The following is a 22602-nucleotide window of genomic DNA, read 5'->3' on the forward strand; positions in this document are numbered from 1 at the left end:
CAGTGGATCCCGGGTGTCCCACAACGGGACTCGCTCCTGGACCAGGGAGATGAGGAGGTCATTCTCAATTAGATCATCCTCCCGTTGTGAAACCTAAAAATTAAAAAAAAAGTCATTGCAGTTTGCTCAATTAACATAAGGAAAATGAAGAAAAAAGATGCTGAGAAATGGCATGAATAGGAAAGTCAACATACAAAAGGATTCCCGAAGAAAAAAGTAAAGAAATACGAATGGAAAGAAAGGAAGATTCAAGAATATTACACTGAGGATACAGTAAACAGTCAGCCTTGTATACATACCCGCTGCCGTCTTTTCACCGGACCTTGACTCCGCTGCTCCTGCCCTGTCTCTGCCGCAGTAGAAAAGCTCTAAAAAAAAGAAAAAATCAAATTGTCACATGTGTCGATGTGACAGTGAATACTTACCAATCTGACGAGGCAAGTACTCACCTCACTGACATGCTCTACTTCCGACGGCCCAGGACGAAACTCCTCACCAGAAGAATCCGAAGAAGACATTCTGATGCATGTAGAAAGAAAGAAATGCAAGAAATTAGGACATGTAGAGACAGAAAATAGAAAATGAAGGCATTGGATAGGATATACTCACATTGTTCAGTGTCTTGTTTTCCTCCAAGGATGTAGTCTGCGTCTCGTCTGCTTCAGTGTCTGGTGAGAAGGGACCTGCAACTGTCCACACCCTCCCTTTATCACCTTGATGGCGGGGGGTGGCTTATCAGTGTCTAGACATGTTTTTCTCTATTGAAACGCATGCGTTCACGAACGCAACCAAACGCATGTGCTTGTAAGCGCATGCGTTTATATAGACAGCAATGCGTTTTTTGTCGCAAACCTTGCGCAATCGACCGCATGTGTTTCCAGGCGGCAAATAGACGCCTCTAAAAATTACTACATGTTGCATTTCCGCGCCAAGCCGCAAACAATTAAACGACGCATGCGTCGTCAAACGCGGCAAAACGCGAACAAACAAAAACGTATGCGTCGCTAATGTTAAATATAGGAATACACAACGCATGCGGATATAGGCGGTACAAATGCTGCGGACACAACTGCAAATGTGAAACCAGCCTAACTTGTCTCCTGTGCAGCTGGTCCCCTGACAACTATTAAAGTAAACTCCGGAGCGCTTCATAGTCAAAAAAATACCTGGCTAAGATCATGCAGCAACTGTCTGACACTTCCTGGATTGGGCAGCATTTGTCAGCTTTCAGGTATCCTTTAAAGGAGTATGTAAGCTAGAAGTATTTAACACCTATCCTCTAGAGTGGAGGGGTCTGTTCCCTGGGAAATTCAATAATTGCCAAAAGTTCTGTAGTCTGAAATTTCAGTACTTGGCTATTTCAGACTCTAAATGGCAAGGGGGAGCACATGCTATACTCGGCTACTCCATTCAATTTCATGCTAGCTGTTTACTTGAGACCTATCCCCCACACAACCCCTCCATAATGTCCCAACATATTCTACCCCTTTCCATATCTCCCCCAAACTGCCCCTTTCCAAGTCCCCCCACCCCACTGCTCCTCGCTATACTATGCCCCCTTTCACAATCTCCCCATAATGTCCCTAACTGCCCTATAATTTCCTACATTGCCCCATAATGTCCCAGATTGCTCCGTGGTGTTCCAAATTGCCACATTATGTGTCCTCGTAGTAGCAACCCTTCCCTCCACAGTCCCCTCACCTAAAATAACAATTCATTTTTGACTCCTCCTTTCAGACATCTCCTCTGTGGAGTCCCCAAAAGGGGTGGTAACCCGAACAGGGATAGTTGTCCAAAATGGGTGGAGTCCAAAATGGGTTGTATCTCAAAAGGGGGTGGTAACCGTAAAGGGGGCAGAATCCCAAAAGGAGACGGTAACCCAAATAGGGGTGGTGGCAAAAAAAAAGGCGGCGGCGAATGCACCAGTGGACTGTTGCCGGGAACAATGTAGTTCATGCTATGTAGGTCCATGCTGTGCTGTGGATTGCTTGACCAATAAGGAATCTTGGGAAGTGGTAGTTACCCAAAAAGGGGCGGAGCCTCCCAAAGTTAACCCTTTAGACCCCAGTCCATAGCCTCTCACCTAGCCAAATCAGTTCTCATGCTTCGCACTGACGAGGGCCAACAGCCCGAAACACCGTGTCTTCGAATTGAGATACTGATTTGGCTTTTATCCTAAGTCATATTGCACAACTCGTCAAAGGGTTGATTGTGACTTGTAGGATCGCTACTTCCAACAGGTGGCGCTATAGAGTTAAGTTCTCTTTTTCTCAGAAGAGGTAATTTGCATATTTAATTTCCCAGAGGAGCATTGCACGGCGAATAAGCCTCCTTACCTTGACAAGCCAGCTGGTATGTGACTCTCCATAAGGAGAAACGTTACCCCTTAGACCCCAGTCCAGAGCCTCTCACCTAGCCAAATCAGTTCTCATGCTTCGCACAGACGAGGGCCAACAGCCCGAAACACCGTGTCTGCGACTTGAGATACTGATTTGGCTTTTATCCTAAGTCATATTGCACGACTCGTTAAAGGGTTGATTGTGACTTGTAGGATCGCTACTTCCAACAGGTGGCGCTATAGAGTTAAGTCCTCTTTTTCTCAGAAGAGGCAATTTGCATATTTAATTTCCCAGAGGAGCATTGCATGGCGAATAAGCCTCCTTACCTTGACAAGCCAGCTGGTATGTCACTCTCCATAAGGAGAAACATTACCCCTTAGACCCCAGAAATAAGTAGTGTGCCTGTTATATATGACGCAATCTCATTTTTAAGTTGCTGCAAAGAACCTATATTTCCCTCTGTGTGTGAGCTGATTGGGGCATTTTGTAACATGTTTTTTTTTTCCTTTTAGGGTTGGTGTTGATAATTTTGGCCAGTCTGCAGCTATTCCTGGGCGACCTACAACAGCTTACGGCCATCGTCCCGATGAAGCTTACTACTACGGAATTGGAGCACGATAATTGCTGATCACTCAAAACGTTCATTAAATTAGGCCAAACTCCCCTGCGCCTTCAGAAAAGCATGCATCTAGCTTGTGTTTGATAAATGAAATTTGTGGCTTTCATATGTGGTTACTTTGAGGACTTCAATAATCTTCACCTTATGTCTATATAGTGAGCAGTTACAAATTGGGGAAACTCCAGGAAACAAGTAATTCTCAGTAAAAATCATTCTGCATATTATTGTGAAACTAAATGTTCTCCAACGTTAATGATTCCTAATTTATATGGATTTTATCAGTCCTACAACAGCATGTCCACCATTTTTTCAGACTTTTCACATAGCTTATGTCATTAAACACATTTAAAAGAAAACATAATGTTCTTTTTTATTTATATTCAATGGAAAAAAATGCTAAATGTTCTGTATAGATATTAATCCATATTTGTTTGTCATCCCTGGTGGTAACATAGAATCGATAGCTTAGTCATACCACGGGCAGTGGATCAGTTCCTGGTACTGTGCACGTCAACCACTGAGCATCCGAGCACTGGAGCCCATGTTTTCTCTCTAGTTCTTAAAGGGAGCCTGTCACACCCTACACTGAAATTAAACTAATTTGACCTTCATATAAGGGTCTTAGCCCCAATAAAATCACACATGTATTGTAGATTTTAGTAAATTTGTCTCATCCAAAAATTGTTTTACCACATGTAAATGAGGGGGTTCAGTGCGCTACTTCCTCCCGTGGTGATTGGCAGTGCTTGTTTTGAAACCTTGCCTGATCCACCTACCCTGTCTTGCATATATTAACATGGGAACGGCTGAGCGCCTGTATTCAGTGTCAGTGTGTGCAGGGTCAGAGTTTTCATCCTCTCTAATGTGTAGCAGCCGCCTGCTGCATGGAAACATGCGTGCTAACATGCAGGGGGCAAGCTTGTGCACAGTGTCAGTTTGTGTGTATTGTCATCCCTCTCCTGTGTATAGCTGCCGCTTGTTGCTAACAGGGTCACACAGCAGAGGGGCATAAGAGTGTGTACACATTAACATTATATACGTTCTTACCATCTCCTGTGTATAGGGCCAGGACAAGGTATTTTGGTGCCCTAGGCATGTGAAGCCGATGGTGCCATCCCACGCCCCTCTCCCCAACCCAATGAATACTCTCCACCCCAATGAGCTCTCTGCCCCCAAGAAAAGGAATAGGTCAGCGAGTAAGATACCGGGACCCCAAACGCCCGTTCCGATGGGTCAGTGTAACAAGCTCTGACCACCACTTCTACTAGAATTGTTACTATTTTCACCAAAAAATAGTATAGCAAAATTGGAAAAATTTGTGGTGTACTTTAGAAGTGTTTAGAAGTGAGGCTCACTTGACTATGCTTCCAAGTTAGCTATAGAATCCTTCATTCTTTGCAAATCATTTATATAATACAAGGAACAAATAGCGATATTCATCCCTGACATCCTATATTTTAACTGAGACAATTTTGACGTTATTGACCAGGGCAAATTTTGTAAATATGAACAGTGTCACTTTATGAGGTAATAACTATGGAACACTTAAAAGGAATCCCAGTGATCCTGAGAAAATTTACAATTTGCATTTTTTTCACTGTCTTTTATGAATCTTTTGGCACGTTCTGAGAAACAAACCTCAAATTTTATTGCACTAGTTTTTCTGTGTTCAAAATACATCCAATATGGCAACAATGTGACTACTGGATCCACGGTTGTGCCTAGAATTATAGATGGCACACCATTTGGTCTTTAGGGTAAAATTTGTGTAATTCCAGAACCCAATAAACCTTACAGAGACCTTGTGCTACCAAACAAGAAAATCCTTATAGGAATTGCTACTCACAGAGGGTGGCATGCTCCTAAAACACATTTGCTGACAGTAGTGTATAATCGGGTCCATTCGTCAAACTCAATCTGACAGGTGCCCCGCCCCTATCAAGATGTATCAAAAGGGTGTAACCCCTCCCCGCCCTGTCAGCCAGCTGTCCCTCCTTGTCTGGCTGTCAGCTTTTGATACAGTTTGAATTGTTAATTGGATCCAGGTATTATTATCCCAGTATTGTTTTTTATATTAGATTTTGATATTGTTAATTGATACATTAACACAAACAGTTGTTTTTTGGGGGGGCTCTGTAATATGTAACGTATTAAGTTTACTCTTATTTGCAAGTGCTGTGAGTTTGATGTGTTTATTTTATATCCTAGGATTTTCATTTTTACACTTTAGAACACCAGGGTCATTATATGGACACATTATTTTGTTGTGTTTATTTTATATCCTAGGATTTTCATTTTTACACTTTAACCCCTTCCCGACCTTTGACGCCACGTAGGCGTCATGAAAGTTGGTGCCAATCCGACCCATGACGCCTATGTGGCGTCATGGAATAATCGCGTCCCTGCAGATCGGGTGAAAGGGTTAACTCCTATTTCACCCGATCTGCAGGGAGAGGGGGAGTTGTACTTCAGCCCAGGGGGGGGTGGCTTTGCCCCCACGTGGCTACGATCGCTCTGATTGGCTTTTGAAAGTGCAACAGCCAATCAGAACAATTTGCAATATTTCACCTATGAAAATGGTGAATTATTGCAATCCAGCCATGGCCGATGCTGCAATAGCATCTGCCATGGCTGGAAATCATGTTCTGCCCCCCCCACCGCCCCCGATCTCCTCCCCAGTCCTCCGTTCTGTCCGGTACCCCCCTCCGTCCCCCTGTCCGCTCCCCCGTGCTCCTGTCCGCTCCCCCCGTCCTCCGACCCCCCCCTGTGCTCCGATCCACCCCCCCACGTGCTCCGATCCACCCCCCCACCACCCCCTCATACTTACCGAGCCTCCCGAAGTCGGTCCGTCTTCTCCCTGGGCGCCGCCATCTTCCAAAATGGCGGGCGCATGCGCAGTGCGCCCGCCGAATCTGCCGGCCGGCAGATGCGTTCCATGTACATTTTGATCACTGTGGTAAACTTATCACAGTGATCAAAATAAAAAAATAGTAAATGACCCCCCCCTTTATCACCCCCATAGGTAGGGACAATAATAAAATAAAGAAAATAATTTTTTTTTCCACTAGGGTTAGAACTAGGGTTAGGGTTAGAACTAGGGTTAGGGGGAGGGTTAGGGGTAGGGTTAGGATTAGAACTAGGGTTAGCGTTAGAATTAGGCTATGTGCACATGGTGCGGATTTGGCTGCGGATCCGCAGCGGATTGGCCGCTGCGGATTCATAGCAGTGTTCCATCAGGTTTACAGTACCATGTAAACCTATGGAAAACCAAATCCGCTGTGCCCATGGTGCGGAAAATACCGCGCGGAGATGCTGCGCTGTATTTTCCGCAGCATGTCAATTCTTTGTGCGGATTTCGCAGCGTTTTACAGCTGTTCCTCAATAGGAATCCGCAGGTGAAATCCGCATAAAAAACACTGGAAATCTGCTGTAAATCCGCAGGTAAAACGCAGTGCCTTTTACCTGCGGATTTTTCAAAAATGGTGCGGAAAAATCTCACACGAATCCGCAACGTGGGCACATAGCCTTAGGGTTAGGGTTGGAATTAGGGCTAGGGTTGGAAATAGGATTAAGAATAGGCTTGTGGTTAGGGTTAGGGTTAGGGGTGTGTTGGGGTTAAAATTGTGGTTAGGGTTGGGCTTAGGGTTAGGGTTGTGGTTAGGGGTGTGTTGGGGTTGGGTTGTGATTAGGGTTATGGCTAGAGTTGGGTTTAGGGTTAGGGGTGTGTTGGGGTTAGAGTTGGGATTAGGGTTAGGGGTGTGTTGGGGTTAGTGTTGGAGTTAGAATTGAGGGGTTTCCACTGTTTAGGCACATCAGGGGTCTCCAAACGCAACGTGGCGCCACCATTGATTCCAGCCAATCTTGCGTTCAAAAAGTCAAATAGTGCTCCCTCCCTTCCGAGCCCCGACGTGTGCCCAAACAGTGGTTTACCCCCACATATGGGGTACCAGCATACTCAGGACAAACTGGGCAAGAATTATTGGGATCCAATTTCTCCTGTTACTCTTGTGAAAATAAAAAATTGCTTGCTAAAACATCATTTTTAAGGAAAGAAAAATGATTTTTTATTTTCACGGCTCTGCGTTGTAAACTTCTGTGAAGCACTTGGGGGTTCAAAGTGCTCACCACATATCTAGATAAGTTTCTTGGGGGGTCTAGTTTCCAAAATGGGGTCACTTGTGGGGGGTTTCTACTGTTTAGGCACATCAGGGGCTCTGCAAATGGAATGTGACGCACGCAGAACACTCCATCAAAGCCTGCATTTCAAAACGTCACTACCTCCCTTCCGAGCCCTGACTTGTGCCCAAACAGTGGTTTACCCCCACATATGGGGTATCCGTGTACTCAGGACAAACAGTGCAACAACTTTTGGGGTCCAATTTCTCCTGTTACTCTTGGGAAAATAAAAAATTGTGGGCTAAAAAATCATTTTTGAGAAAAGAAAAATTATTTTTTATTTTCATGGCTCTGCGTTATAAACTTCTGTGAAGCACTTGGGGGTTCAAAGTGCTCACCACACATCTAGATTAGTTCCTTGGGAGGTCTAGTTTCCAAAATGGGGTCACTTGTGGGGGAGCTCCAATGTTTAGGCACACAGGGGCTCTCCAAACTCGACATGGTGTCCGCTAATGATTGGAGCTAATCTTCCATTCAAAAAGCCAAATGGCGCTCCTTCCCTTCCGAGCCTTGCCGTGCACCCAAACAGTGGTTTACCCCCACATATGAGGCATCGGCGTACTTAGGAGAAATTGCCCAACAAATTTTAGGATCCATTTTATCCTGTTGCCCATGTGAAAATGAAAGAATTGAGGCTAAAAGAAATTTTGTGTGAAAAAAAGTACTTTTTCATATTTGCAGATCAATTTGTGAAGCACCTGAGGGTTTAAAGTGCTCACTATGCCTCTAGATAAGTTCCTTGGGGGGTCTAGTTTCCAAAATGGGGTCACTTGTGGAGGAGCTCCAATGTTTAGGCACACAGGGGCTTTCCAAACGCGACATGGTGTACGCTAACGATGGAGATAATTTTTCATTCAAAAAGTCAAATGGCGCTCCTTCCCTTCCGAGCCTTACCATGTGCCCAAACAGTGGTTTACCCCCACATGTGAGGTATCGGTGTACTCAGGAGAAATTGCCCAACAAAATTTAGGATCCATTTTATCCTGTTGCCCATGTGAAAATGAAAAAATTGAGGCTAAAATAATTTTTTTGTGAAAAAAAAGTACTTTTTCATTTTTACGGATCAATTTGTGAAGCACCTGGGGGTTTAAAGTGCTCACTATGCTTCTAGAAAAGTTCCATGGGGGGTCTAGTTTCCAAAATGGGGTCACTTGTGGGGGAGCTCCAATATTTAGGCACACGGGGGCTCTCCAAACGCGACATGGTGTCCGCTAAAGATTGGAGCCAATTTTTCATTCAAAAAGTCAAATGGCACTCCTTCCCTTCCGAGCCCTTCCGTGCGCCCAAACACTGGTTTACCCCCACATATGAGGTATCAGCGTACTCAGGACAAATTGGACAACAACGTCCGTGGTCCAGTTTCTCCTTTTACCCTTGGGAAAATAAAAAAATTGTTGCTAAATATTATTTTTGTGACTAAAAAGTTAAATGTTCATTTTTTACTTCCATGTTGCTTCTGCTGCTGTGAAACACCTGAAGGGTTAATAAACTTCTTGAATGTGGTTTTGAGCACCTTGAGGGGTGCAGTTTTTAGAATGGTGTCACTTTTGGGTATTTTCAGCCATATAGAACCCTCAAAATGACTTCAAATGTGAGGTGGTCCCTAAAAAAAATGGTTTTGTAAATTTTGTTGTAAAAATGAGAAATCACTGGTCAAATTTTAACCCTTATAACTTCCTAGCAAAAAAAAAATTTGTTTCCAAAATTGTGCTGATGTAAAGTAGACATGTGGGAAACGTTATTTATTAACTATTTTGTGTCACATAACTCTCTGGTTTAACAGAATAAAAATTCAAAATGTGAAAATTGCGAAATTTTCAAAATTTTCGCCAAATTTCCGTTTTTTTTCACAAATAAACTCAGAAATTATCGACCTAAATTTACCACTAACATGAAGCCCAATATGTCACGAAAAAATAATCTCAGAATCGCTAGGATCCGTTGAAGCGTTCCTGAGTTATTACCTCATAAAGGGACACTGGTCAGAATTGCAAAAAACGGCAAGGTCATTAAGGCCAAAATAGGCTGGGTCATGAAGGGGTTAAAACACCAGGGTCATTATATGGACACATTATTTTGTTGTGTTTATTTTATATCCTAGGATTTTCATTTTTACACTTTAGAACACCAGGGTCATTATATGGACACATTAGTTTGTTGTGTTTATTTTATATCCTAGGATTTTCATTTTTACACTTTAGAACAACAGGGTCATTATATGGACACATTATTTTGTTGTGTTTATTTTACATCCTAGGATATTCATTTTTACACTTTAGAACACCAGGGTCATTATATGGACACATTATGCAAGCTCAGCATGTGGTTATGTTAGCTCATCTAAACAGACTAGCTGCCTACGCCCACGGAAGCATCAAAAAGAAAGTTTGATGACACAAAAATCCCAGAACAACGGGTTAAGCTTGAAATTTTGATGACACAGATATAACACAGCAGGCTCACTGTACGGGAATATTATGTATATCAAGTGTTTTTGACAGGTATAAAGCGGTTGTTTTATACATGACCGGTATATGAATATAAAAAAAGTAAAAATCATCACATGTACAATGAACATACATCATTACACTTCTTACAAAATAGAGTATATTATGTATATTCTGTGTTTCTGCACCATTATGAGATTGCATTCTTGTAACATTTTATTCTACAGTAGCCGGTTCAGTAAAAATTCACCATTCTATTTATTTATTATTCCAGGCTGTAACATTTTTATTCTGCAGTAGCCGGTTCAGTAAAATCACATACAGTTTGATATTGTTAATTGGATACAGCGATTATTATCCCAGTATTGCTTTTATATTAGATTTTGATACTAGATTTCCGTATTATATGTAGCTGCTATGCGATTATTCTGTAATCAGGGCAGTGTGTTTTATTGCCAATGAGCAACATGGGGTGTTATGTGTGATAAGGGGCTACATGCTCGGGTCAGCTAACAGATAAAATACAGATAAAATAGTACACATGCATGATTTAGTTTAAAAGCATATTGCTAATTTGATGACCCAATTTTTATCATTTCAATACTATACATTAACTTTGATTAATAATTATTAAAATAATTAATAATTATACATTATTTGATACTGTAATTCTCATCCTATATGAGATTTATAACACATTCTCATTTTTTATATGAGTGTATATTATTCCAGGCTGTAACATTTTTATTCTGCAGTACTCTTTTAGATTTATTTAAATTCACAGTGGGGTGCATGTACACAGGCATGATTTAGGCATATCTCATCTGCTGCAATAGACTCTAATGGTATAACCTTCCACAGCTGCTTGCTGTCTCATATCTCATCTGCTGCAATAGACTCTAATGGTATAACCTCCCACCTCTGCTTGCTGTCTGTTTTATCATTTCAATACTATACATTAACTAAATGCTAGAGTTTCTGTAACAGAAACTAGTGACCATTAACTAGATGCTAAGTATAATTCTCAATATTATGAAAAATGACAGTTATAAGCAACAAAAGCAAATACAACTGTAGAACTGCACTGTGTTAGGTGTGATAGCGAACCACCCTGTACAGATAAGTGTGATAACGCCCCACCCTATACAGATAAAGGGGCCATGCAAAACGCGGTCAGCTAACCACAATCACACCGGTTAACAGATAAAATAGATAGCCACAAGCACAGAGATGCCCCCACCCTGTACAGATAATGTGCATGGCATAATTCTCATTTTCATATTGTTTGTAGACACTCTAATGGACATATTATGTATATCCGGTGTTTTGACAAGTATGAAGCGGTGTGTTTTTTAGTTTTATAAAAAGCATAGACACTATATTGTAAACGTTTAAACGTGTATTTTATTCACAGTGTTCACTAGTCAGGTGGATTTAGATTTATTTAAATTCACAGGTGGGGTGTATGTACACAGGCATGATTTAGTTTAAAAGCATATAGTTCAGCGATAATGTCAGGAGTTGGACAGGCATTTATCAATCTTTCATACGTATCACAGAAAAATTTTAGTTTGATCTGTGCGAGTTTGATATGGACATACTGAACAGACATGGCAATAAAGATTTTGATGTGTTCGTCACTCCACACAGGGTCCCCCGTGTAAGACGAATGTTCAGCAACAGTGTGTTTTTTACTTACGTGGCGCCACGGCACAGCGCGTTTCTTTAGAGGTAGTACATTGTCAAAATCGCTAGAAGATCCTGCAAGAGCAGAATCTGCAGACTGTACAGCTTGACGCACCCGTATATTGAACGGAACTGTGGGTGACCACATACCCTCAGAGAGCTGTTCATTTTCTCTGTTGTCAGAAGTAACTTGTGGAATGCTGTCTGTGCTATCGGACTCCTGAGTTATACAGGGGCTATCATTCTGCGATGCAAATCTTTCTTGAAGCGTTCTTAAGATTTTTTACATGGAATCTTGCGGCTTGGATTCCCGGAGTGTTTGGGTGCCGCGTAGCTTTCCTCACGATCCTCAACACAGATGGGCGAAAGAGGAGTTGTTCTCACAGCCCCATCAGCTCTTTGGGTATGATTCTGCGCAGATCCATTATTACGCCGATGCAAAACTCGTGGATGAAGATCCAGCGTATCTAAAAGAAAAGATACAGGTGTCAGGTATCCGCAAAACCAGCGTAACATTGGAAAAGCTAGATGGCGGTAGTTATCCATGAACCTGCGTAATATTTGAAAACATAACGGCGACAGTTGCCCATGAAATCATTGTAACAATATTTGCATAAATCCAGTATAGAGCAGACCAGATATATACTTACAAGTATGAACCGGGAATTGCACCTCCGCAGCCCCTGGTTTAATGGACCTCGCATTGTTCAAACCCGTCGAGACGGAGATATTCTCTTTTTCAAATTGAATTTTTCTGACCGCTAATTTACCAGTTGTAAATAAATTATAACTATTACAGAAAAGTGAGAATCGTATGTATTTCAAGTGAACCGTTACCTTTTCTTTTCCTGAGACACCTGCCTAACGAATTTCCACGTCCGGATTGTCACATGGCTCGGGAACACACCACTTTCTCTGCGTATAGACCGATGGATACGTGTCACTATCTGTATGAGAAATTGCACTTAGTACGCGTTTACATACAAAGGATTAAAGCAACCGGCATAGTATAATATATAGTTTTACGGTATAACCCTGTTTATGGTGTATCCGTTTAATAATTTAGTATCATACTGGCGGCTAGCTGCATTATTTGTTTTAATAATTTAACCCTATATTTATTATGACATAATTTATATAATACAATAGTTAATAGCTGCTATAGTTTCACTCTATAACCAGTATTTGTGCTGCATAAAAAGTGTTTGTCTGTGGTGGTACGGAATTAACACAGATTATATACACTCACTGGCCACTTTATTAGGTACACCATGCTAGTAATGGGTTGGACCCCTTTTGCCTTCAGAACTGCCTCAATTCTTCGTGGCATAGATTCAACAAGGTGCTGGAAGCATTCCTCAGAGATTTTGGTCCATATTGACATGATGGCATCACACAGTTGCCGCAGATTTGTCGGCTGCACATCCCTGATGCGAATCTCCCGTTACACCACATCCCAAAGATTTCATGTTGTTTATGCCAAATTCTGACCCTACCATCCGAATGTCGCAGCAGAAATCGAGACTCATCAGACCAAGCAACGTTTTTCCAATCTTCTACTGTCCAATTTCGATGAGCTTGTGCAAATTGTAGCCTCAGTTTCCTGTTCTTAGCTGAAAGGAGTGGTACCCGGTGTGGTCTTCTGCTGCTGTAGCCCATCTGCCTCAAAGTTCGACGCACTGTGCATTCAGAGATGCTCTTAGGCCTACCTTGGTTGTAACGGGTGGCGATTTGAGTCACTGTTGCCTTTCTATCAGCTCAAACCAGTCTGCCCATTCTCCTCTGACCTCTGGCATCAACAAGGCATTTCCGCCCACAGAACTGCCGCTCACTGGATTTTTTTTCTTTTTCGGACCATTCTCTGTAAACCCTAGAGATGGTTGTGCGTGAAAATCCCAGTAGATCAGCAGTTTCTGAAATACTCAGACCAGCCCTTCTGGCACCAACAACCATGCCACGTTCAAAGGCACTCAAATCACCTTTCTTCCCCATACTGATGCTCGGTTTGAACTGCAGAAGATTGTCTTGACCATGTCTACATGCCTAAATGCACTGAGTTGCCGCCATGTGATTGGCTGATTAGAAATTAAGCGTTAACAAGAAGTTGGACAGGTGTACCTAATAAAGTGGCCAGTGAGTGTATATATATATATGTATATATATATATATGTATATATATATATATATATATATATATATATATATATATATATATATATATATATATATATAGTAAGACTATTCCTACTGAGTGTGTTGGGGGACACTCGCTTGGCCGCGATATTCAGCACACGGGCACGGGTTTTAAAAACAAAACAGTCCATACGGCTTATTATAGTGTCATAAACCGGGTTATGCACAGTTCCTTATGTACATCTCATGAAACACAACAGGCACCAACTGGTGATATTAACTTGCAGCTTTAAACACTTCATTTACAGCTTTGACTCACGGACACTGAACATGCTGGATCTCTCACTCCGTTCAGTTGCCGTGGGTTACCACACAGTTCCTGTTACAAGCACCAACAGCTTATGGAGGTACCTTATAGGAGCTCCTGCTCCATCTGCTGACTCCGTGTCAGTCCTCTCTCCTGGGGAAACTGCCTTACGGGGTTCACCAACTTGCCTGGCCGGCACACAACAGTCAGTCCAGAGCCACCGAAGGCCGGTAGCTTCCCCAACATCGATCATCCAGGTCCACAGTCTCTCGGGTGCTTTAAGAAGACTCCACACGCAGGAGCTGCTCACACAGACTGTCCAGGACCATGATCACACTGTAGTCTTCAGAACGTCCATCCCCCCTGGGACCGTTCAACACAGAGACATGTGGCCTGTCTGGGTGCTATTCAGGACTTAGTCCAACACCACAGACCACCAGGTCCAAACCGTGTGCATACACAGGAAGCCTCCTCCCAGGGCTTCCAACACAGGAGCATACACATCCCATGCACACGCTTCCAGGACCTTGCACTTGGACCTATCAGATCCAAACACTGGAACCACACAGGAACCACACAGAAGACCACATGACCCACACCCTGGTCACATTATGTACCCGTAAGCACACCCACAGTAATGGATCACCTGGGCTGGTCACGTGATCCTGACATCACTGCAGGTCGATTCTCACGGCCTCAATACGACTCCGTGCACATACCGGGGAGACCATGCAGCGCCCCCTATCTGTTACAGGGGTCACTGCATCACATATCCCCCCCTCTGTTCAAACTTGTGGGGTTGAACACCTGTCATACACGTGGGGTCACGGGATATGTCACGCACGTTACCTTGCCCTACCTGTCGAGAGAACCGTCTCAGTCGGTTTTGAGCATCACACACAACCATCCAGTTGTTGAGTTTACCCCGCCCCCAGCGGTCAACATGTAGGCCTTGAGCTTTGGCCTTTAAGTCACAGTCTATCTGTGTCACCAAACCTTTAGTCAAGTTTGTCTCTTTACTCGACCTTTCTCTCCAGGGTCGCCATCCACGGTTGGTGCGGTCATTAGTCCCACATACAGTCGAGACTAGCAACTGATCAGAGTCTGACCCTCCATCACTACGTCTACTACTGTACATGTCCCTTTTGTTTCGTTTTCCTTGGGAAGAAGGCGGCCGCCACCTTATGTTCTGCAGCTGTTTATTGACCTGCCGTCTGTACAGTCTTAGCTGCTCTGTTTCTCTCAGGTATGCCATGCGATACCTCAGGAGCATCCGGATATTCCCTAGACTCTCCTTGGACCCGACAAGCAGGAATGACACCATTCCATCTTCACCCACCTGGGCCTCGTCTTCAGCCGGAATCCTCAGTCTCTTCACACCGGACATATCCACCATCTCCTGCATCACTTTCCCAAGTCTGCCAATGAGCTTCGCTACCAGAGCTCTGGGCACTTGGACTGTGTCCTCTACCAAGCCCAGACGACTTTGAGCTTTCCTGGCTTGCTCCAAACATCGAGTGGCTTCATTATTCCTCAAGAGGATCATCTGTTTCGTGCGGAGGCACTGTAGGTGCATGTCCCTCAGGACAGCCACCCTCTTCACTGTGACTTCCGTAGTAGACAGTATCACCAACTGTTTCGTCTCCAGTGCCTAGTGCACACTACACGCTTCTACTGCCTTTTTAAAGGCCTCATGCACACCCTCACGGGTACATGCATCTTGCGCCTCTTCGGGTACATCTATCACGCACTTGAAGAGCGGAGTCTCACTTTCTTCAGGAACGGACGGCTCCTGCTTTGCCATGGACCTTTCCATCAAGACACCTGTCACAACCGGGTGACTATCTTGTTCTGCTTTTAGCGCCAACTCCTCTTTATTATTATTATTATTATTCATTTTTATAGTGCCATTTATTCCATGGCGCTTTACATGTGAAATACGGGGCAAATATAGACAAATACATTAAACATGAGCAAAAAACAAGGCACACGGGTACATAAGGAGGGAGGACCCTGCCCGCGAGGGCTCACAATCTGCAGGGGATGGGTGATGATACACTAGGAGAGGGCAGAGCTGGTTGTGCGGCGGTTCAGTAGGTTCAGGATCACTGCAGGCTGTAGGCTTGTCGGAAGAGGTGAGTCTTCAGGTTCTTTTTGAAAGTTTCTATGGTAGGCGAGAGTCTGATGTGCTGGGGTAGAGAGTTCCAGAGTATGGGGGAAGCACACGAGAAGTCTTGGATGCGGTTGTGGGAAGAAGAGATGAGAGGGGAGTAGAGAAGGAGGTCTTGAGAGGATCGGAGGTTGCGTGTTGGTAGGTACCGGGAGATCATGTCACAGATGTATGGAGGAGGTAGGTTGTGGATGGCTTTGTAGGTCATTGTGAGGGTTTTGAACTGGAGTCTCTGGGCAATAGGAAGCCAGTGAAGGGCTTGGCATAGGGGAGAGGCTGGGGAATAGCGGGGAGACAGGTAGATTAGTCGAGCAGCAGAGTGTAGGATGGATTGGAGTGGTGCCAGAGTGCTAGAGGGGAGTCCAGAGAGTAGGAGGTTGCAGTAGTGGAGGCGGGAGATGATAAGGGCATGCACTAGTGTTTTTGTGGTGTCACGGTCAAGGAATGCGCGGATCCGGGAAATGTTTTTGAGTTTGAGGCGGCAGGAGGAGGCAAGAGCTTGGATATGTGGCTTGAAAGAGAGGGCAGAGTCGAGGATCACCCCGAGGCACCGGGCGTGTGGGACTGGGGAAAGTGAGCAGCCATTGACATTGATGGATAGGTCTGGTGGAGGGGTAGAGTGAGATGGGGGAAACATGATGAATTCTGTTTTGTCCATGTTCAGTTGTAGAAAGCGAGCAGAAAAGAAGGCTGAAATAGCAGACAGACAGTGCGGGATTTTGGTAAGTAAGGAGGTGAGGTCAGGTCCGGATAGGTAGATCTGCGTGTCATCAGCATAGAGATGGTACTGCATACCGTGGGATTCTATGAGCTGTCCCAGACCGAAGATGTAGATGGAGAAGAGTAGGGGTCCTAGAACAGAGCCTTGAGGAACACCGACTGACAAGGGGCGAGGTGAGGAGGTGGTGTGGCGGAGGGAGACACTGAATGTCCGATCTGTCAGATATGATGAGATCCAGGAAAGGGCCAAGTCTGTGATGCCAAGAGATGAGAGGATTTGTAGCAGAAGGGAGTGGTCCACAGTGTCAAAGGCAGAAGACAGGTCCAGGAGAAGGAGGACAGAGTAGTGTCGCTTGTTCCTGGCAGTTAGTAGGTCATTGGTGACTTTAGTTAGGGCAGTTTCAGTTGAGTGATGGGAACGAAAGCCAGATTGTAATCGATCAAAGAGGGAGCAGGAGGAGAGGTGAGAGGACAGTTCAAGATGGATGTGTTGCTCCAGCAATTTGGAGGCATAAGGAAGAAGAGATATCGGGCGATAGCTAGACACAGAGGATGGGTCGAGGGAGGGCTTTTTGAGGATGGGTGTGATCTTGGCATGTTTGAAGGATGAGGGGAAGACACCTGTTGTGAGTGAGAGGTTGAAGAGGTGCGTTAGGGTTGGGATGAAGACCGTGGAAAGGTTAGGGATGAGGTGAGATGTGTTGTGAATTTGCTTTTTGCTCCCTCTAGTGGTTACTAGTTTTTTGACTCTGGTTTTTCTGTCATTCCTTTTATCCGCACCTGGGTCGTTAGTTAGGGGTGTTGCTATATAAGCTCCCTGGACCTTCAGTTCAATGCCTGGCAACGTAGTTATCAGAGCTAGTCTGCTGTGCTCTTGTCTACTGATCCTGGTTCCAGTTATTTCAGCTAAGTCTGCCTTTTGCTTTTTGCTATTTGTTTTGGTTTTGTATTTTTGTCCAGCTTGTTCCTAATCTATATCCTGACCTTTGCTGGAAGCTCTAGGGGGGCTGGTGTTCTCCCCCCGGACCGTTAGACGGTTCGGGGGTTCTTGAATTTCCAGTGTGGATTTTGATAGGGTTTTTGTTGACCATATAAGTTACCTTTCTTTATTCTGCTATCAGTAAGCGGGCCTCTCTGTGCTAAACCTGGTTCATTTCTGTGTTTGTCATTTCCTCTTACCTCACCGTCATTATTTGTGGGGGGCTTCTATCCAGCTTTGGGGTCCCCTTCTCTGGAGGCAAGAAAGGTCTTTGTTTTCCTCTACTAGGGGTAGCTAGATTCTCCGGCTGGCGCGTGTCATCTAGAATCAACGTAGGAATGATCCCCGGCTACTTCTAGTGTTGGCGTTAGGAGTAGATATATGGTCAACCCAGTTACCACTGCCCTATGAGCTGGATTTTTGTATTCTGCAGACTTCCACGTTCCTCTGAGACCCTCGCCATTGGGGTCATAACAGTTTGCCAGGCCAGTATTAAATGTTTAATGCATTGCAGAAGAGGGATTATAAGAAAGAAGATTCTGAGTTTTTTTTTTTTTTTTTTTTTTCTTCTTCCCCTTTACCTCAGAGTGGCTATGCTTGCTGCAGACATGAATGTCCAGACCTTGATTACAAGTGTGGACCAGCTGGCTACTCGTGTGCAGGGCATACAAGACTATGTTATCAGAAATCCTAGGTCAGAACCTAAAATACCGATTCCTGAACTGTTTTCCGGAGACAGGTTTAAGTTTAGGAATTTCGTGAATAATTGTAAATTGTTTTTGTCCCTGAGACCCTGTTCATCTGGAGATTCTGCTCAGCAAGTAAAAATTGTTATTTCGTTCTTACGGGGCGACCCTCAGGATTGGGCTTTTTCGCTGGCGCCAGGAGATCCGGCATTGGCTGATCTTGATGCGTTTTTTCTGGCGCTCGGTTTACTTTATGAGGAACCCAATCTTGAGATTCAGGCAGAAAAGGCCTTGCTGGCTATGTCTCAGGGGCAGGACGAGGCGGAAGTGTATTGCCAAAAATTTCGGAAATGGTCCGTGCTGACACATTGGAACGAGTGTGCACTGGCCGCTAATTTTAGAAATGGCCTTTCTGAAGCCATTAAGAATGTTATGGTGGGTTTTCCCATTCCCACAGGTCTGAATGATACTATGGCACTGGCTATTCAAATTGACCGGCGGTTGCGGGAGCGCAAAACCGCAAATTCCCTCATGGTGTTGTCTGAACAGACACCTAATTCGGTGCAATGTGATAGAAAAACCGCAAATTCCCTCATGGTGTTGTCTGAACAGACACCTGATTTACTGCAATGTGATAGAATCCTGACTAGAAATGAGCGGAAAATTCATAGACGCCGGAATGGCTTGTGCTACTACTGTGGTGATTCTACACATGTTATCTCAGCATGCTCTAAACGTATATCTAAGGTTGTTAGTCCTGTCACCGTTGGTAATTTGCAACCTAAATTTATTCTGTCTGTAACTTTGATTTGCTCACTGTCATCTTATCCTGTCATGGCGTTTGTAGATTCAGGTGCTGCCCTGAGTCTCATGGATCTCTCATTTGCTAAGCGCTGCGGTTTTACTCTTGAACCATTAGAAAATCCTATTCCTCTTAGGGGTATTGATGCTACACCATTGGCAGCAAATAAACCGCAGTATTGGACACAGGTTACCATGTGCATGATTCCTGAACACCGCGAGGTGATACGTTTCCTGGTTTTACATAAAATGCATGATTTGGTTGTTTTAGGGCTGCCATGGTTACAGACCCATAATCCAGTCCTGGACTGGAAGGCTATGTCAGTCTCAAGTTGGGGCTGTCGTGGTATTCATGGGGATTCCCTGCCTGTGTCTATTGCTTCTTCTACGCCTTCGGAAGTTCCGGAGTATTTGTCTGATTATCAGGATGTCTTCAGTGAGTCTGAGTCCAGTGCACTGCCTCCTCATAGGGACTGTGACTGTGCTATAGATTTGATCCCAGGCAGTAAATTTCCTAAGGGAAGACTGTTTAATCTGTCGGTACCTGAACATACCGCTATGCGTTCATATATCAAGGAGTCTCTGGAGAAAGGACATATTCGTCCGTCTTCTTCCCCTCTTGGTGCGGGATTCTTTTTTGTGGCAAAAAAGGACGGATCTTTGAGACCTTGTATTGATTATCGGCTTTTAAATAAGATCACTGTCAAATTTCAGTATCCTTTACCGCTGTTGTCTGACTTGTTTGCCCGGATTAAGGGTGCCAAGTGGTTCACCAAGATAGACCTTCGTGGTGCGTACAACCTTGTGCGCATTAAGCAAGGTGATGAATGGAAAACCGCATTCAATACGCCCGAAGGTCATTTTGAGTACTTGGTGATGCCTTTTGGGCTCTCCAATGCGCCTTCAGTTTTTCAGTCCTTTATGCATGACATTTTCCGGAAGTATCTGGATAAATTTTTGATTGTTTATCTGGATGATATTTTGGTTTTTTCTGATAATTGGGATTCGCATGTGGAGCAGGTCAGGTTGGTCTTTAAAATTTTGCGTGAAAATTCTTTGTTTGTCAAGGGCTCAAAGTGTCTCTTTGGTGTACAGAAGGTTCCCTTTTTGGGGTTCATTTTTTCCCCTTCTGCTGTGGAGATGGACCCAGTCAAGGTCCGAGCTATTCTTGATTGGACTCAGCCCTCGTCAGTTAAGAGTCTTCAGAAGTTCTTGGGCTTCGCTAACTTCTACCGTCGTTTTATCGCTAATTTTTCTAGCATTGTGAAACCTTTGACGGATATGACCAAGAAGGGCTCCGATGTAGCTAACTGGGCTCCTGCTGCCGTGGAGGCTTTCCAGGAGTTGAAACGCCGGTTTACTTCGGCGCCTGTTTTGTGCCAGCCTGACGTCTCACTTCCCTTTCAGGTTGAGGTGGACGCTTCGGAGATTGGGGCAGGGGCCGTTTTGTCGCAGAGAGGCCCTGGTTGTTCTGTTATGAAACCTTGTGCCTTTTTCTCTAGGAAGTTTTCGCCTGCCGAGCGAAATTATGATGTGGGCAATCGGGAGTTGTTGGCCATGAAATGGGCATTTGAGGAGTGGCGTCATTGGCTCGAGGGTGCTAAGCATCGTGTGGTGGTCTTGACTGATCACAAAAATCTGATGTATCTCGAGTCTGCTAAACGCCTTAATCCGAGACAGGCCCGCTGGTCATTGTTTTTCTCCCGCTTTGATTTTGTTGTCTCGTATTTACCAGGTTCAAAGAATGTGAAGGCCGATGCTCTTTCTAGGAGCTTTGTGCCTGATGCTCCTGGAGTCGCTGATCCTGTTGGTATTCTTAAAGATGGAGTTATCTTGTCAGCTATTTCTCCGGATCTGCGACGTGTTTTGCAGAGATTTCAGGCTGATAGGCCTGAGTCTTGTCCACCTGACAGACTGTTTGTCCCGGATAAGTGGACCAGCAGAGTCATTTCCGAGGTTCATTCCTCGGTGTTGGCAGGTCACCCGGGAATTTTTGGCACCAGAGATCTGGTGGCCAGGTCCTTTTGGTGGCCTTCCTTGTCAAGGGATGTGCGGTCATTTGTGCAGTCCTGTGGGACTTGTGCTCGAGCTAAGCCTTGCTGTTCTCGTGCCAGCGGTTTGCTCTTGCCCTTGCCTGTCCCGAAGAGACCTTGGACACATATCTCCATGGATTTCATTTCTGATCTTCCGCTATCTCAGGGCATGTCCGTTATCTGGGTGATATGTGATCGCTTCTCCAAGATGGTCCATTTGGTTCCTTTGCCTAAGCTGCCTTCCTCTTCCGATCTGGTTCTTGTGTTTTTCCAGAACGTGGTTCGTTTGCACGGCATCCCTGAGAATATTGTGTCAGACAGAGGATCCCAGTTCGTTTCCAGGTTCTGGCGATCCTTTTGTAGTAGGATGGGCATTGATTTGTCGTTTTCGTCGGCTTTCCATCCTCAGACTAATGGACAGACGGAGCGAACCAATCAGACTTTGGAGGCTTATTTGAGGTGTTTTGTCTCTGCTGATCAGGACGATTGGGTGACATTCTTGCCATTGGCTGAGTTTGCCCTTAATAATCGGGCTAGTTCCGCCACCTTGGTTTCGCCTTTTTTCTGCAACTCTGGTTTCCATCCTCGCTTTTCTTCGGGTCATGTGGAGCCTTCTGACTGTCCTGGGGTGGATTCTGTGGTGGATAGGTTGCAGCGGATCTGGAATCATGTGGTGGACAACTTGAAGTTGTCACAGGAGAAGGCTCAGCGCTTTGCCAACCGCCGCCGCGGTGTGGGTCCCCGACTACGCGTTGGGGATTTGGTATGGCTTTCTTCCCGCTTTGTTCCTATGAAGGTCTCCTCTCCCAAATTTAAACCTCGTTTTATTGGGCCTTACAAGATATTGGAAATCCTTAATCCTGTATCTTTTCGTCTGGATCTTCCTGTGTCGTTTGCTATTCACAATGTATTTCATAGGTCCTTGTTGCGGCGGTACATTGTGCCTGCAGTTCCTTCTGCTGAGCCTCCTGCTCCGGTGTTGGTTGAGGGCGAGTTGGAGTACGTGGTGGAGAAGATCTTGGATTCTCGCCTCTCCAGGCGGAGGCTTCAGTACCTGGTCAAGTGGAAGGGCTATGGTCAGGAGGATAATTCCTGGGTGGTCGCCTCTGATGTTCATGCGGCCGATTTGGTTCGTGCCTTTCATGCCGCTCATCCTGATTGCCCTGGTGGTCGTGGTGAGGGTTCGGTGACCCCTCACTAAGGGGGGGGTACTGTTGTGAATTTGCTTTTTGCTCCCTCTAGTGGTTACTAGTTTTTTGACTCTGGTTTTTCTGTCATTCCTTTTATCCGCACCTGGGTCGTTAGTTAGGGGTGTTGCTATATAAGCTCCCTGGACCTTCAGTTCAATGCCTGGCAACGTAGTTATCAGAGCTAGTCTGCTGTGCTCTTGTCTACTGATCCTGGTTCCAGTTATTTCAGCTAAGTCTGCCTTTTGCTTTTTGCTATTTGTTTTGGTTTTGTATTTTTGTCCAGCTTGTTCCTAATCTATATCCTGACCTTTGCTGG

General features: G+C 44.7%; 1 protein-coding gene across 3 annotated transcripts in view; it reads left to right on the forward strand.

Annotated features, from left to right (window-relative positions):
* KIFAP3 (kinesin associated protein 3) overlaps positions 1-3302 on the forward strand; it is an 811853-nt gene extending 808551 nt beyond the window's left edge. For all 3 annotated transcript variants that reach the window (XM_077276224.1, XM_077276225.1, XM_077276226.1), the window contains one exon: positions 2852-3302. In XM_077276224.1, coding sequence (XP_077132339.1) covers positions 2852-2960 — 109 coding nt within the window. In that variant the 3' untranslated portion in view covers positions 2961-3302. The remainder of the gene's footprint in view (positions 1-2851) is intronic.
* Positions 3303-22602: the final 19300 nt, after the last annotated feature.

The sequence above is a fragment of the Ranitomeya variabilis genome, chromosome 8 (assembly GCF_051348905.1).
Source record: "Ranitomeya variabilis isolate aRanVar5 chromosome 8, aRanVar5.hap1, whole genome shotgun sequence".
NCBI lineage: Eukaryota > Metazoa > Chordata > Amphibia > Anura > Dendrobatidae > Ranitomeya > Ranitomeya variabilis.